The following is a 13,057-nucleotide window of genomic DNA, read 5'->3' as shown; positions in this document are numbered from 1 at the left end:
ACCTGGAAGCGGTGAACTCCAATCTCGGATCCATTGTAAGATACGTAGGCGATATCTTTGCCTGGAATTACTTTTGCTGGAAGCCAGTCTCCTTCATAGTGAGCTCTGCCAACATAGATTTCGTAGCCGTCGACGTCAGTGCCTCCACGGAGAGCTGAAGATGGTACTCCACCGCGAGCAGTTGTGTCAACCCAATAGTATGCTAAAATATATCGAGAGGATTTTTGAATATTTAAATTAGGTTATTGCTTTTACTAGCAAGTTATTGGTATAATAGGTGTTATTTGTTATTCTTTATAGAATATAATCGACGATTGGAATAGACAAAGTTATCAATGAAGAGGTTCTACAAAAAATGGAAAAATATCACAAAATAATTCTCACCATAAAAAGACACAAATTGGTATATTTAAAGCATATTAATATGTAATAGGCAACGATATAACACCCGGTCTTCTGAAGAAAAGCTGCACGACCTACGAAAGTCCATCAATTTAATTATTGCAGGAATTTTTAGGGCAAAACTTAATAAAGTTGATCATGTAACGAACAAGGGGAAGTGTTAAGAACGAGTTGAAAACGAATGTGAATTTTTATAAACTATAAAACAACGAGAAGTTTCTCATTTGGCATACATATTTCGCAGACAGGAGCATTAGTATAACTGTTATGAGACAAAGACGAGACAATGAAGACATCTGCGGGAGTGCAACACGGTTCGGTCCTAAGACCGTTGCTCTGGAATGTACTCTGTAACGATATACTGGAGATAAACCAAGGAAAGACAAATTGGTCGTACTAGTGGAGCACTTCGAGAATGGGCTCATAATCGTTAGCCAAACAGCCCTTATTTAGTTAGGATTTGGCTAGAGGAGAGAGAACTGACACTAGCCACACAAAAGACTTCTTCAGAGATATCTCCTTCATTTTGGAAGAAGAACAGAGCTTCAACTACACAGAGCCTCGGCGCTAACAAAGATCATGCCAAACGTAGGAGATACAGGGACAGGTAAAAGGAGAATTCTCATGGAAGTGGTCCACTACACCATACTACACTCAGCACCAGTATTGCAGCAGGTAAGGGTAAACAAAAATACAGGAGAATTCAAGAGAAAGCTCAGATAAAGGCACGGTTAAGTGTGTCCACGTCTGTAGACATAAAACAACTTCGACAGTTGCCTTACAAGTGATAGCAGGGGTGCCACCAATTTACCTATTAGTGCAGAGCAGATGAGAGAGGGGTGACCAACGTCAAATAGCAAGAAGAGTGGGAAAACGAACATAGGGCTGAATGGACAAGAACATTCATGCCGGACATGAAGACTGGGTAGGACATTGACATAGAGGCTAATACTTCTTCGCTCACTTCCTCATGGGGCACGTCACCTTCAGAGCCTACCTGGTCAAGATAGGGAAGCAAGAAAAAGGCAACTATATTGACTGCGGCGTTAACGACACAACGGAACATTGTTTCTTCGATTGCATAAAATTCACGACCGAGAGGGAAGAGCTATGCAAAAAATAGGGAAGGCAGGGCGAATAATATATCAGAAGTGGTGTAAGAGTAGAACATGAATTCAAAGAAATACTGGGGGTAATAACTAGGATAGAATGATAAAAAGGAAAGAGATCCTAGAAAAGGAACAACAACAGACATAAACGCTAAAGGGAAAAAAGGAGAGGAGAAGCATCAGAACCCACCCTAGGGCACGACCAGTGGCGGATCCAGAGGGGTGGCGCGGGGGGCGCGCGCCCCCCCTCAGTTAAAGAAAGTTATAGCCTATACCATATTTTTAAGTTTAAACGAAAAATTTGATTTGGAAAAGTCGTTAACAACACAAGTTTAATAATGTTTTGATAGTATGATGATTTTAAAAACCACCAATGATGTATATTTCTCGCGGTAAGAGGTAACGGATAGTCATGTGATGAGCGATGCAGCGGTGTAAACGGGAGTTAACCAGCCGTCTGGACGCTGACGGTGACGGACTGGCGGGTAGAGATGGAAAATACCGCTACTTTCTGGTATTAGGTGACGGCGTTCCGTGACTCAGCTGTAATAGGTGACGGTATTATATTATTTTTGTCACCTATTACCTGACAGCAGGAGACTGCTATCCCCTCCCCAGCCCTTCGGTATTATGGGTCCTGTCTGAGTATTTCAGCATTATTTATACAAATACTAAAATAATAATAAATACATTTGATATTTTATCATTAATAAAAATGTAATTTTCAATCTGCTTTCAATCAGCTTTTAATAGGTAAACTAATTTAATACCTTATTCTAACCATAAATTGTGGCCGGTAAAATTGATATTTTATAATCAATATAGTTTTATTTTTCAGTAAAAAGTATCCTTTTATAGTCTCTATACTCTTAAAAATAGTTAGGTAGTTTTAGCGTGATTGGCCGTAAAGACAGACAGGAAGAAACCACTTCATCTTAATAATAGTATAGATCAATATTACAACTACTATGACAAATACCCATGAATACGGTGACAGAAAAGGGTGACAGCGAGACAGCGTCCTAATACCTCACCGCGATATTCGACGACGGCAGACGGAGACGGTTACAGAAATATTAGGGATATTGCCGTAACGTATTACCTTTGTCACGAATACCTGGTGGTAATAGGGTGACTTATCCTAATACGATATATAACGCCCATCTCTACTGGCGGGACGATCGCAGCGCGGCTGCGGTGCTGGTGCCTGCGTGGCGCTTGAGTACTAAGCTGGAAGCAGAGAGTAGCCTAGAAGCTGTCTGCTAGTTTATTAGTAGTTCCTAGTGTTCCTAGTGTTTGTGTCCGGTCCGTCATGAGCACAGTAGCTAATGCGTGATCGCAGCTTGTATCATACCAAAGTGTTTCAGCTAATTGCATAGTTGCGATATTTTTGTCAAGTGTGAGTTGTTTGTGATATTTGGTATACCGTTGGTGTTGGAAAATGGATCGTTTCTTAGTTAAAAAGAGAAGAATAAGTTATCAAGAGGAACAAGATGTTGAGGAACAGTCTGGTTTGTCTCCGTCTCATAACCTAATGCCAGTTGATGAACCTGCAGAGGATCAACAATCGACCTCGACATCGGTTGATAATGTAAATAGTTCTTCTCACGACATTGGTTATTATTTACAAAACATTTCAAGTTCAAATGATCACTCAAAGTATATTATTTTAACTCAACACTGGACACCCGAAAAAAACTACCAATTCCCTACGTCTTCTCACATCAAAAGAGGACGTGAGGAGCTAAGGCGAGTGAATCATGGGCACTTCGAAAAATACCCCTGGTTGGTATTTTCCGAATTCAAACAAGGGCTATTTTGTAAATATTGTGCCGTTTTTTGCCACGGAAAGAAAGCTGGCGGTCAAAATACAGTGCCTTTGAGAAAGTTAGTATCCGAACCATTGAATAAATACGCAAAACTTTCTGGAAAAGATGGCGACCTTGAGTCTCATAACTCTAATGAGTATCACAAGAAAGCTGAACTTGATTCGAAAAACTATATAAAAATCTTCGAAAATCCTGACCTTAAAATAGTAAATAGGTTGGATCAAAACAGAAAAGAACAGGTGGCACAAAACCGTTTAAGACTGGTGCCGATAATCAAAACTATATTGTTACATGGCAAGCAAAACATTCCACTGAGGGGACATCGTGATGATGGAAATTTGATGGAAAGTGCAGACAATCCCGTGGAGAATGATGGTAATTTTAGAACACTGTTACGGTTCAGAATTGACAGTGGTGACACTCAACTTGCAGAACACTTGAAATCCAGTGGTGCCAATGCTACGTACATAAGCAAAACTACGGCCAATGATTTGATTAACTGTTGTGGCGAGGAAATTTTAGATGAAATAAAACAAAGAGTTTCAAAGGTAAAGTTTTATTCAATTTTGTTTGACGAAACGACTGATGCATCTCATACTTCCCAGCTAAGCCTCTCTCTGCGTTATGTATATAAAGATGTCATAAGAGAAGATTTTGTTGGCTTTATTGATCTTCATAAAGCCAACTACTCTCATGTTGATGTTGATCCCGAAGTGGAACCTGTTATAACAGGGGAAATCCTAGGTCAGACGGTGGTGAATTTTATGATATTTTTGGGGTTAAACACGAATAATTGTGTTGGAATAAGTTGTGATGGCTGTTCCGTCAACATGTCTGTCAACATGTCTGTTGTAAGTCGTGCCGCACGACTTACAAGATGGGAAAGATTTTACACCCTCAACAAAAAGAAGGGGAGTAAAAAGTGATGAATTTCGAAGAAAACGTAGGACTGAACCCAGTTCTAAGTCTTCATTAATTGTCATTAGTGCTTAATTAGATAACATGAAAATTCCAAGGTAACCTTTAATGTACACACACCCAAACTTATATGGAATCACCATGTATGTATTTCAAAGTAATATTTATTTCTTTTGAAAAAACTTGTTATTGTTGCGAAGAATAAAGGTTTTTATTGCAAATAAACAAATATATAAGACAATCGGATAGTATAGATCGTTACAGTATATGTTATTTTCTTGAGTTGCAAATTGAACGAAAATAAATAAACTAACTTTTGCGTCCAAAAACGAATAATATGCCTCATGTGGGGTTATAGAACTTACAACGAGGAAAAATTATTGGTCTTGTGGAGAAAGTAATGTTCTCAGAGGGACATAGCTGTAGAGCTAGGCGTAATACAGGGCGTTCTGTCCAAAACCTATGCTAGGTAACAGGAACTAGGAAAGCTCAAAAATAAAGCGAAGGAAAGTCGCCAAAAGTAATAACGGCTCTCCACGATCATTTAATTGTCCAATCAGCTGGAAGACACCCAACCATTTCTCACCTGCAGCTCAAAGGCAGCTTTTGGAAGCTACAGGTGTAACTGTTTCAGTTGAAACGATAAGAAGAAGAGTTCGTACCAAGAAGTATACAACCGGAGACAGTTATGGGTTCCCGAGTTATCCAGGCAGTACAAGGTTGACCGCCTAAACTGGTGTCTTCACCACCAAAACTGGAACATTGGGAATTGACAAAATGTGCTATTTTCAAAAAAAGTCAGGATTTGGGTAAAATCAGATGACCCACGAAATCGTGTACTTAGAGGTCGAGGAAGACAAGCAAGAACGAAAACTGTTAGATCTGTTCACAAATATACAAGGGGAAGTGTAATGTTCTGGAGAGGAATTGTGATCCGTAATAAAACTCCTTTAATTTGCATCCAATCAACTTTAACTGCTCACAGGTATGTTGATAACCTGTAGTCAGGCTCTGGAGAGGTGCACCAGGAGAAAATTTAATTTTATTGCATGATAATGGACCTCTACATACCATTAGAGCGTTGATTGAAATATTAATACTGGTATTAATATTTCAATCAACGATTAGAGTGACTACAGACATCATTGAAACAGAAGGTATCCCTTGTTTGGAGTGGCCTGCTTGCTCACCCGAGCTTAATCCTATAGAGTATTTGTGGGATATGCTTAAAAAAAAATTAGAGCTCGCCGGGATAATCCACAAAACACCGCACGGCTAGTACAAGCTGCTCTTAAAGGATGGAGCAACCTACCACAACAAAATGTTGATAATTTGATTAGGAGCATGCCCACGCAAACTGAAGCTTGCATAAGGACTAGAGGTGATAATACTGACTACCAAAAAACCCAAAAAAAAAAATTTTAAAAAAACAATTTAAACATTATTCAATTTGCATTGAAATTTTGTATGCTATTGACTTTAAAACAACTACTTTCAATTTGTTTGTTAAATACTTTATTGTTTTATTTAATTGTTATGTATTTGTTATTAAATTGTTTTAAAATAAATATTGTTTGACTTCATGTGTTCGTTTTTTTAAATTCGCACGAAATAGTAAGGAATATCAGATGATTCCATATAAGTTTGGGTGTGTATTTCGGTGATGCAATGACAGTAGACAATATTGAAAGTACTAGAAAAAATAGGAAGGAACAAATTATATATTAAAAATGGGAAACAAAAAATGAATACGATTACGATTAGAACAAAATACATAGGTAGTAAACAGTATCAATCTAAGCAGCTGTGAGGTGTGGCCACTGAAAAAAGAACACTGGCAAAGCTAAGAACAACGGAAATGGATTTTTGGAGAAGAGCCGCAGGAAGATCTAGAAGAGAAAGGGTTACCAACGAACGCATTAAAGAAATATGGGAATCAATCGAACAATCACCGATGACTTATCAACAAAACAACTTATATATTGTATCTGATTATACCAAAGAAAATATTAAAATAGCAACCAGAGGGAAAGAGAAAACGAGATAGACCGAGAAAAAATTGGAGCGAAGGAATAGACAAAGAGCTGAGAGAAATAAATATAGAAGAGGACCTATGAAACTACCGGACGAAGGGGGCGATTGAAACTCGGAAAAAGGCGGAGAAAATTATAAACCGACATGTAGTAGTAGTACAAAAGACATCAAAGATTAAGATAGTTAAAGCCTGTTTTGCGATAAACTAACAATCAAACCATAAGAGAATCACTGAATGCTAAACTAGTATAGAAAGTATAAGAGGGAGTCCATAGAAAACATGTTGAGAGACGGTTCTAAGTCTTTTGAAACAGTTTATATGTGAAACAGTTATATGTTATAAACAGTGAAACGCAATGAGAAGAAGAAATAGAGAAATTGTTGGACTTCCAGCTTGGAAAACGTTTGAAAAATTATTTTAAAAAACTTTTTTAACTTGAGAAAAATATCTTTACAAAAACATTATGGAAAATATTTAACGATGGTATTTATCGAACAAGACATTAAAGGCATCACTTATGTTTGTACCTATTATTTGAACATAAATCAGATCTAAAAATCAAATAAAAATAGATAATAATATTTTGTAGTACAAATATAATCTGAAGCAATAACATTCCCATTGTTAATCCATTATATCAACATTGCTCCTTATCGCCAACATTAAAACATAATATTTAAATAGTCAACACCCATAAATAATGCATTAACCTAACAGTTTAAAAATAAACTCACCTGCCATTTTTTAAATTGTTTGTTGTCAACGATAACGGAAAATTGAAACTAAAGTAAACTGTTGGGTAGAATCTTTTTTATACTCGTAGGTATCTTATCAGACTATGACGGAAAGTCCAATAAAAATAACGCACGCAGTGTTATAGACCTGGATCCCGCGTACCAAAAAAAGTTTATTAATAACAACCTGAAAATTTGTTAATAGCTTAACGGTGTCTAGTCGGACAAACTTTGATGTACGGGAACACTGGAACAGGGGAAGTTTTAATTGTGGAACAGGTTACAGGTTTCGAACGTCAGACTACGAAAACGTCTCATGTATTTTGTCGGACAGAACTTCCAATTGATTTGTTATCTACCCTTTCATTAAACTCTCATGCAAAAAATCAGACTGCTATGTACCAGCCATTATAATTCCTGCCATTTGACATGTTCTACGTGTCGGACTTATTAAAATGCCCAACATATTTGTCTTACATACAAACATTTTTTCATATATTATGCAGGGTGTCCCGAAAAGATTGGTCATAAATTATACCACAGATTCTGGGGTCAAAAATAGGATGATTGAACTTCACTTATCTATATACAATAGTGCACACAAAAAAAGTTACAGCCCTTTGAAGTTACAAAAGGAAAATCGATTTTTTTTCATATATCAAAAACTCTTAGAGATTTTTTATTGAAATTGTGGCACTATTATGACAGGAACATCTTAAAAAAAACAACGGTGAAATTTGTACACCCCATAAAAATTTTGTGGGGTTTTGTTCCCTTAAACCTCCCCAAACCTTTTTCTACGTTCCAATTAAATTATTGTTGTGGTACCATTAGTTAAACACAATATTTTTAAAACTTTTTTGATTCCTAGTATTTTTTCGATAAGCCAGTTTTTATCGAGATGCGGCTTCTTTTTTAATATGTTTACATGCAAATTTTATGGGAGTTTCGTTCCTTTAAACCCCCCCAAATGTTTGTGTACGTTTCAATTAAACTGTTGTTGCGGTACCATTAGTTAAACACAGTGTTTTTAAAACTTTTCTGCCTCTTAGTATTTTTTCGATAAGGCACCTTTTATCAAGATGTGGCATCTTGTTTCAATATGGTTCAAAATATTCCTAAAAATGTAAATTATAAATAAATTTTCATATTATTACCAGGTCTCTAATCGTACTTAACCATATACAATAATATTATGTGGTGGATTTGTCAAATATTCAAAATATCTTGATAAAAACTGACTTTTCGAGAAAGTGCTAAGAGGCAATAAAGTTTTAAAAACATTGTGTTTAAGTAATGGTAGCACAATAATAATTTAATTGGAAAGTACACAAAAGTTTGGGGGGTTTAAGGGAACAAAATCCCCATAAAATTTTTATGGGGTGCATAAATTTCAATATAATTATTTTTTAAGATGTTTCTGCCATAATAATGCCACACGTCCATTTTCAATAAAAAATCTCTTACAGTTTTTGATACATTGGAAAAAATTGAATTTCATTTTGTAACTTCAAAGGGCTGTAACTTTTTTTATGAGCACATTTATACTAAGGTAAGATTAAATCAACCTACCTTTGACCCCAGAATCTGTGGTACAATTTATGACCAATCTTTTCGGGACACCCTGTATAAAGTTTGCTACTGAATAAACCTAAAAACAACCTGTTAGTTTTCACAATCATAAACTTGTCAGGATGACACGTTCCACAATTAAAATCACGTTCCACAATTAAAATCTCGTTCCACAATTAAAACTTCTCCTGTTCCAGTGTTCCCCTACATCAAAGTTTGTCCGACTTAACACCGTTAAGCTATTGACAAATTTTCAGCTTGCTATTAATCAACTTTTTTTGGTACGCGGTATCCAGGCCTATAGTGAACAATTCCATTTATTAAACGATTTGATTTGTAATTTGTTTTTAATATTGTACTGATTCATACAAGTTCTGGTGACCGGTCTCTTGAGAGTTGTGAGAACATATTAGACTATCGACAAATTACAAAAAAAAATTATCCTAATATAATTTTAAGTTGGCGAATGTACCACCTAGCCAAATATCATCCGTCAAATGTTTTCTATAATAAAAATCAACAGCCAACACAACAAATATTTAAATATAATCAATCAATCAATCAGTCAATCAATCAATCGCTATCGTAAATTCTTACATTTATGCTTAACCTCCGAGTGGCACTTTCCTTCTATGGACGTGGACTATAATTTCAGTGATTTTTTAGGTAAGCTTGTCTGTATCTTCAGTAAAGCCTTTCCTTTAATTACAATTAAGAAAAAAACCTCGCAAACCCTGGACTACCAAAGGTATCCGCATATCAGCCAAGAAAGTATTTACTACTGTACATCAAGAAATTTACTACCAACGTCTCTTTCACTGAATATAATATATTCAGTGAAAGAGACGTTGGTAGTAAATTTGGTAGATATTATCACCAGTAGAAGCTGATCTTGCTGCTTTTAGGTCCTTTCTCACATCGGAATGTCACCGAAATTACTTGCCGCTGTCTCTCCAAAAGGAAATTTGTAAACATCACGACGTGTTCTGAGGGACTAGAATCCTCAAATTATTTTAGTGATAACAACTTTAGCATGGTTCTGATTAATATTCGTTCTATAAGATATAAACCTGATGAATTATTTCTGTTTCTAGAGGAATTAGGATTTCCCCCGATAGTTGTGGTTACAGAGCACTGGCTTAAAGTCAACGAGCCTTTTTTTTTTGTAGAAAAATATACCACTATTGCTAGGTATGATCGTCCAAGTTTAGCTCATGGGGGCACCCTAATTCTTTCTACAAACAATGATTTTTCTCTGGTAACAAAATATGACTTTCTGTTAAGTGAAGCCTTCTTTGAGTTTTCCTTAGTTTACAATAAGAATCTGAATATTTACATTATTTGCATTTATAGATCACCTGACTCTTCCGTGGAACTATTTTTTTTTCAGAACCTGCTTAATTTGTTAGATGACCTGTCCCATAAAAGCAGAAAAATTTTATGCGGGGACTTAAACATTAATTATGCTGCTGCTTGTGCTACACAAATATCCTTGGTCAACATATTTGAATCGTATTTTCTAACAATGCACGTTGATTCTCCTACAAGGATTACAAAAACTACATCTACCATAATTGGTTATATTGTCCCAGATTTCTCACCCCTTGACGTCCGTTCTACAATTAATAATGCGGGACTATCTGATCATGAACAGTTTACACGAATTTCAACATCCTCAGCAAACCCTCCTCGAAAACCCGACGTTTAGACAGGATTTTTTCCGCTCGGAACTTTCTTAAATTCCAAAATTTATGCTTAACCTCTGAGTGGCACTTTCCTTCTATGGACATGGACTATAATTTCAGTGATTTTTTGAATAAGCTTATCTGTATCTTCAGTAAAGCAATTCCTTTAATTACAATAATTAAGCCAAAACATCGCAAATCCTGGACCACCAAAGGTATCCGCATATCAGCCAAGAATATGCGTTCTCTACTCTACATCAAGAAATTTACTACCAACGTCTCTTTCACTAATACATCACAAGTACAGTGCAACCTATCTAAAACTAATCAGCTAATAAAGCAGTCTACCAAAATCGTCTGAGAAGCTTTAAACGTGTTGCAAGAGAAACTTGGTCCATAATAAACTATCTTCGAAGTAAAACTCACACAGCTCAAACATTTTCTCTTCTAGACCCTGAAAATCTAAATGAATACTTTGTTAATGTAAGTAAAAATATAACATCTACTGTGAGTAAAAATATAACAACTATTTTGCCACAACAAGATCCCATTTACTACTCCCTAATTCAAGAAAAGTCTCGAATTCATTATTTATAAGACCAGTTGATAAATCTGAACTGATCCAAAAAACCAATAGTACCCCAATAGTAACCCAGAAAATGTGTTGGAAATCCTAATATCGCTAATTAATGATTCTTTTGAGAAAGGTAAATTTCCGGAGTGCCTAAAGAAAGCCATCATTATTCCTTTTCACAAGGGTGCTGAAAAATCTAATGACTGCAATTATAGGCCTATTGAATTACTACCGGTACTCTCCAAAATTATTAAGAGACACATGAAAGCCCGACTTCTGTCCTTTTTCGTTGAAATCAACATTTTATCACAAAATCAGTTCGGCTTAAATAATAAATGTGCCACTGATGCCATATTTTCTGTATTACATGAGGTTTACCAAGCACTGAATAATAATCTTCATACTGCCACTGTTTTTTGTGACTATGCCAAAGCTTCGGATTGTGTAAATCACATTTTGATAAAAAGACTAAATTTCTACGGAATTCGAGACATTTCTTTGAATTGGTTCCAATCTTACTTGGATGATAGGAAACAACTGGTTAGAGCAAATGCTACAGACTCTAGTCTCAAAAACATTGTATGTGGTGTACACAAGGTTCAGTATTGGGTCCTCTACTTTTCCTTATCTTTATTAATGGCATCACTAGTTTAAAAATCGATTGAAAATTTTGTCTCTTTGCTGATGATACCAGTATCACTTGAAGCAACTCAAGCAACTATTCATGCTACTTAACTTCTGATCTATTTAGAATAAAAACCTACGTTTAACGTAGATAAAACAGTAACATTATCCTATAAAGGGTAATGCTTACCTTATACCCTTACCTATGCTTACCTTCAACCCTTACCTCTTAATAACAGCCAGATCAGTGCCGTTGATTATGTATGCTTCTTTTCATGAGCATTTTTCAGTGCGTCACAAATGATAGAAAAAAAGGTAAGTCCGTGATAATACACATTTATAACATTTATTCTAATATGAGATTTTAGTTAAATCTGACAGTTGTCACATTTTATTTGCAATTTGCAAATTAGTGTTTATTGCATTTATAAAATGGTATTTTCTTTGATTTGTATAGTCTTATAAATTGTACAGATTATATTCGTAAATATATTATATAATTCGTAAATAATTTTTTTTCGATTATAGCGCCATCTATCGGCAACTAGAATAAATGTTATAAATGTCTCTAATCACAGACGTGCCTTTTTTTCTGTCACATATAATTTAATGCGTTAGAAAGAAATCTAAAAACTGTGACGCACTGAAAGATGCTCATGAGAAAAAGAATACAATTTCTTGTTATTTTATAGACTGCAACCTTAAATGGTCCATTCACATCGATTTGTTAAGTAAGATACTAGCCTCAGCTTGCTGTGCAATAAGATCTGTTTCGAAGGAAATCAATTTAGCATCTTCCAAAATAACATGTTTCTTTGTTCGAGTCTCATCTTCGATTTGGTCTTCCTTTTCGGAGTTCTGGTACAGCTGCTCAATCCACTTCTTTTTGATAACTTTCTTATCATTTTGTTGAGCTACACCAGTATAAAGGAATGGATCTAGACATGAAAGCCGAGATATTGCAAATTTTGCCAGTGCGCTTCAATTTGAAGTTCCCTTAAAAAACCTGGAGATCGGACAGTTCTCCTCTCCACTTTCCCGAGGCTGTATTTTACGAGTACCATGACTTTAACAGGCTATCACTTTTTACTCCTCCACTGTATATATTATCTATAAGTTGGGTCATAAAATTTAGATCTTCGTTTAGAATCCGTTCAATTTTCCGCTCTTAATGTTAATAAAAATGGAAATATGTTTTTTTTAGTATGTTTTTTCACCAGCTCTCCACTGAGCCTTTGACATAAAAAATATCAAAGTTATTATAAACGTTTATAAGCTAACAAGTCAGCCCTTTTTCAAAGGGTTTTTTAAAAAGAAGTGTTTTAATATACCTTAAAACTGAAGCGTCAAATAATCAACTGCAATTTACAATACACCTCTAAAGTGACTGCTTGGGCAAGTGTAGTTGTTTAAATAATCGCTTTCAGGATAAAAAAAATCGAATAACTTAAACTATTTGGTCGACCTGGTTGAAATTTAGCACACTTTAATAACTCATTAAGGGGGTAGGCGCAAAATCTCGTACCAATGCATTTTAAATGTATTCATTTTTTTCGAATCCTGAGAAAACTAATA

General features: G+C 35.5%; 1 protein-coding gene across 1 annotated transcript in view; it reads right to left on the bottom strand.

Moving 5' to 3' along the window:
• Nucleotides 1-7,148, bottom strand: part of LOC114328535 (uncharacterized) — a 63,646-nt gene extending 56,498 nt beyond the window's left edge. Inside the window, exons 1-2 of the mRNA XM_050645029.1 lie at nt 7,028-7,148; nt 3-202 (exon numbers count right to left, since the gene is read on the bottom strand). Coding sequence (XP_050500986.1) covers nt 3-202; nt 7,028-7,034 — 207 coding nt within the window. The 5' untranslated portion in view covers nt 7,035-7,148. The remainder of the gene's footprint in view (nt 1-2; nt 203-7,027) is intronic.
• Between the last annotated feature and the right edge of the window lie 5,909 nt (nt 7,149-13,057).

This window comes from Diabrotica virgifera, chromosome 2, assembly GCF_917563875.1.
Source record: "Diabrotica virgifera virgifera chromosome 2, PGI_DIABVI_V3a".
Lineage (NCBI taxonomy): Eukaryota > Metazoa > Arthropoda > Insecta > Coleoptera > Chrysomelidae > Diabrotica > Diabrotica virgifera.
The sequence above is the reverse complement of the archived record's forward strand: the minus strand, read 5'-3'. Positions and strand labels throughout refer to the sequence as shown.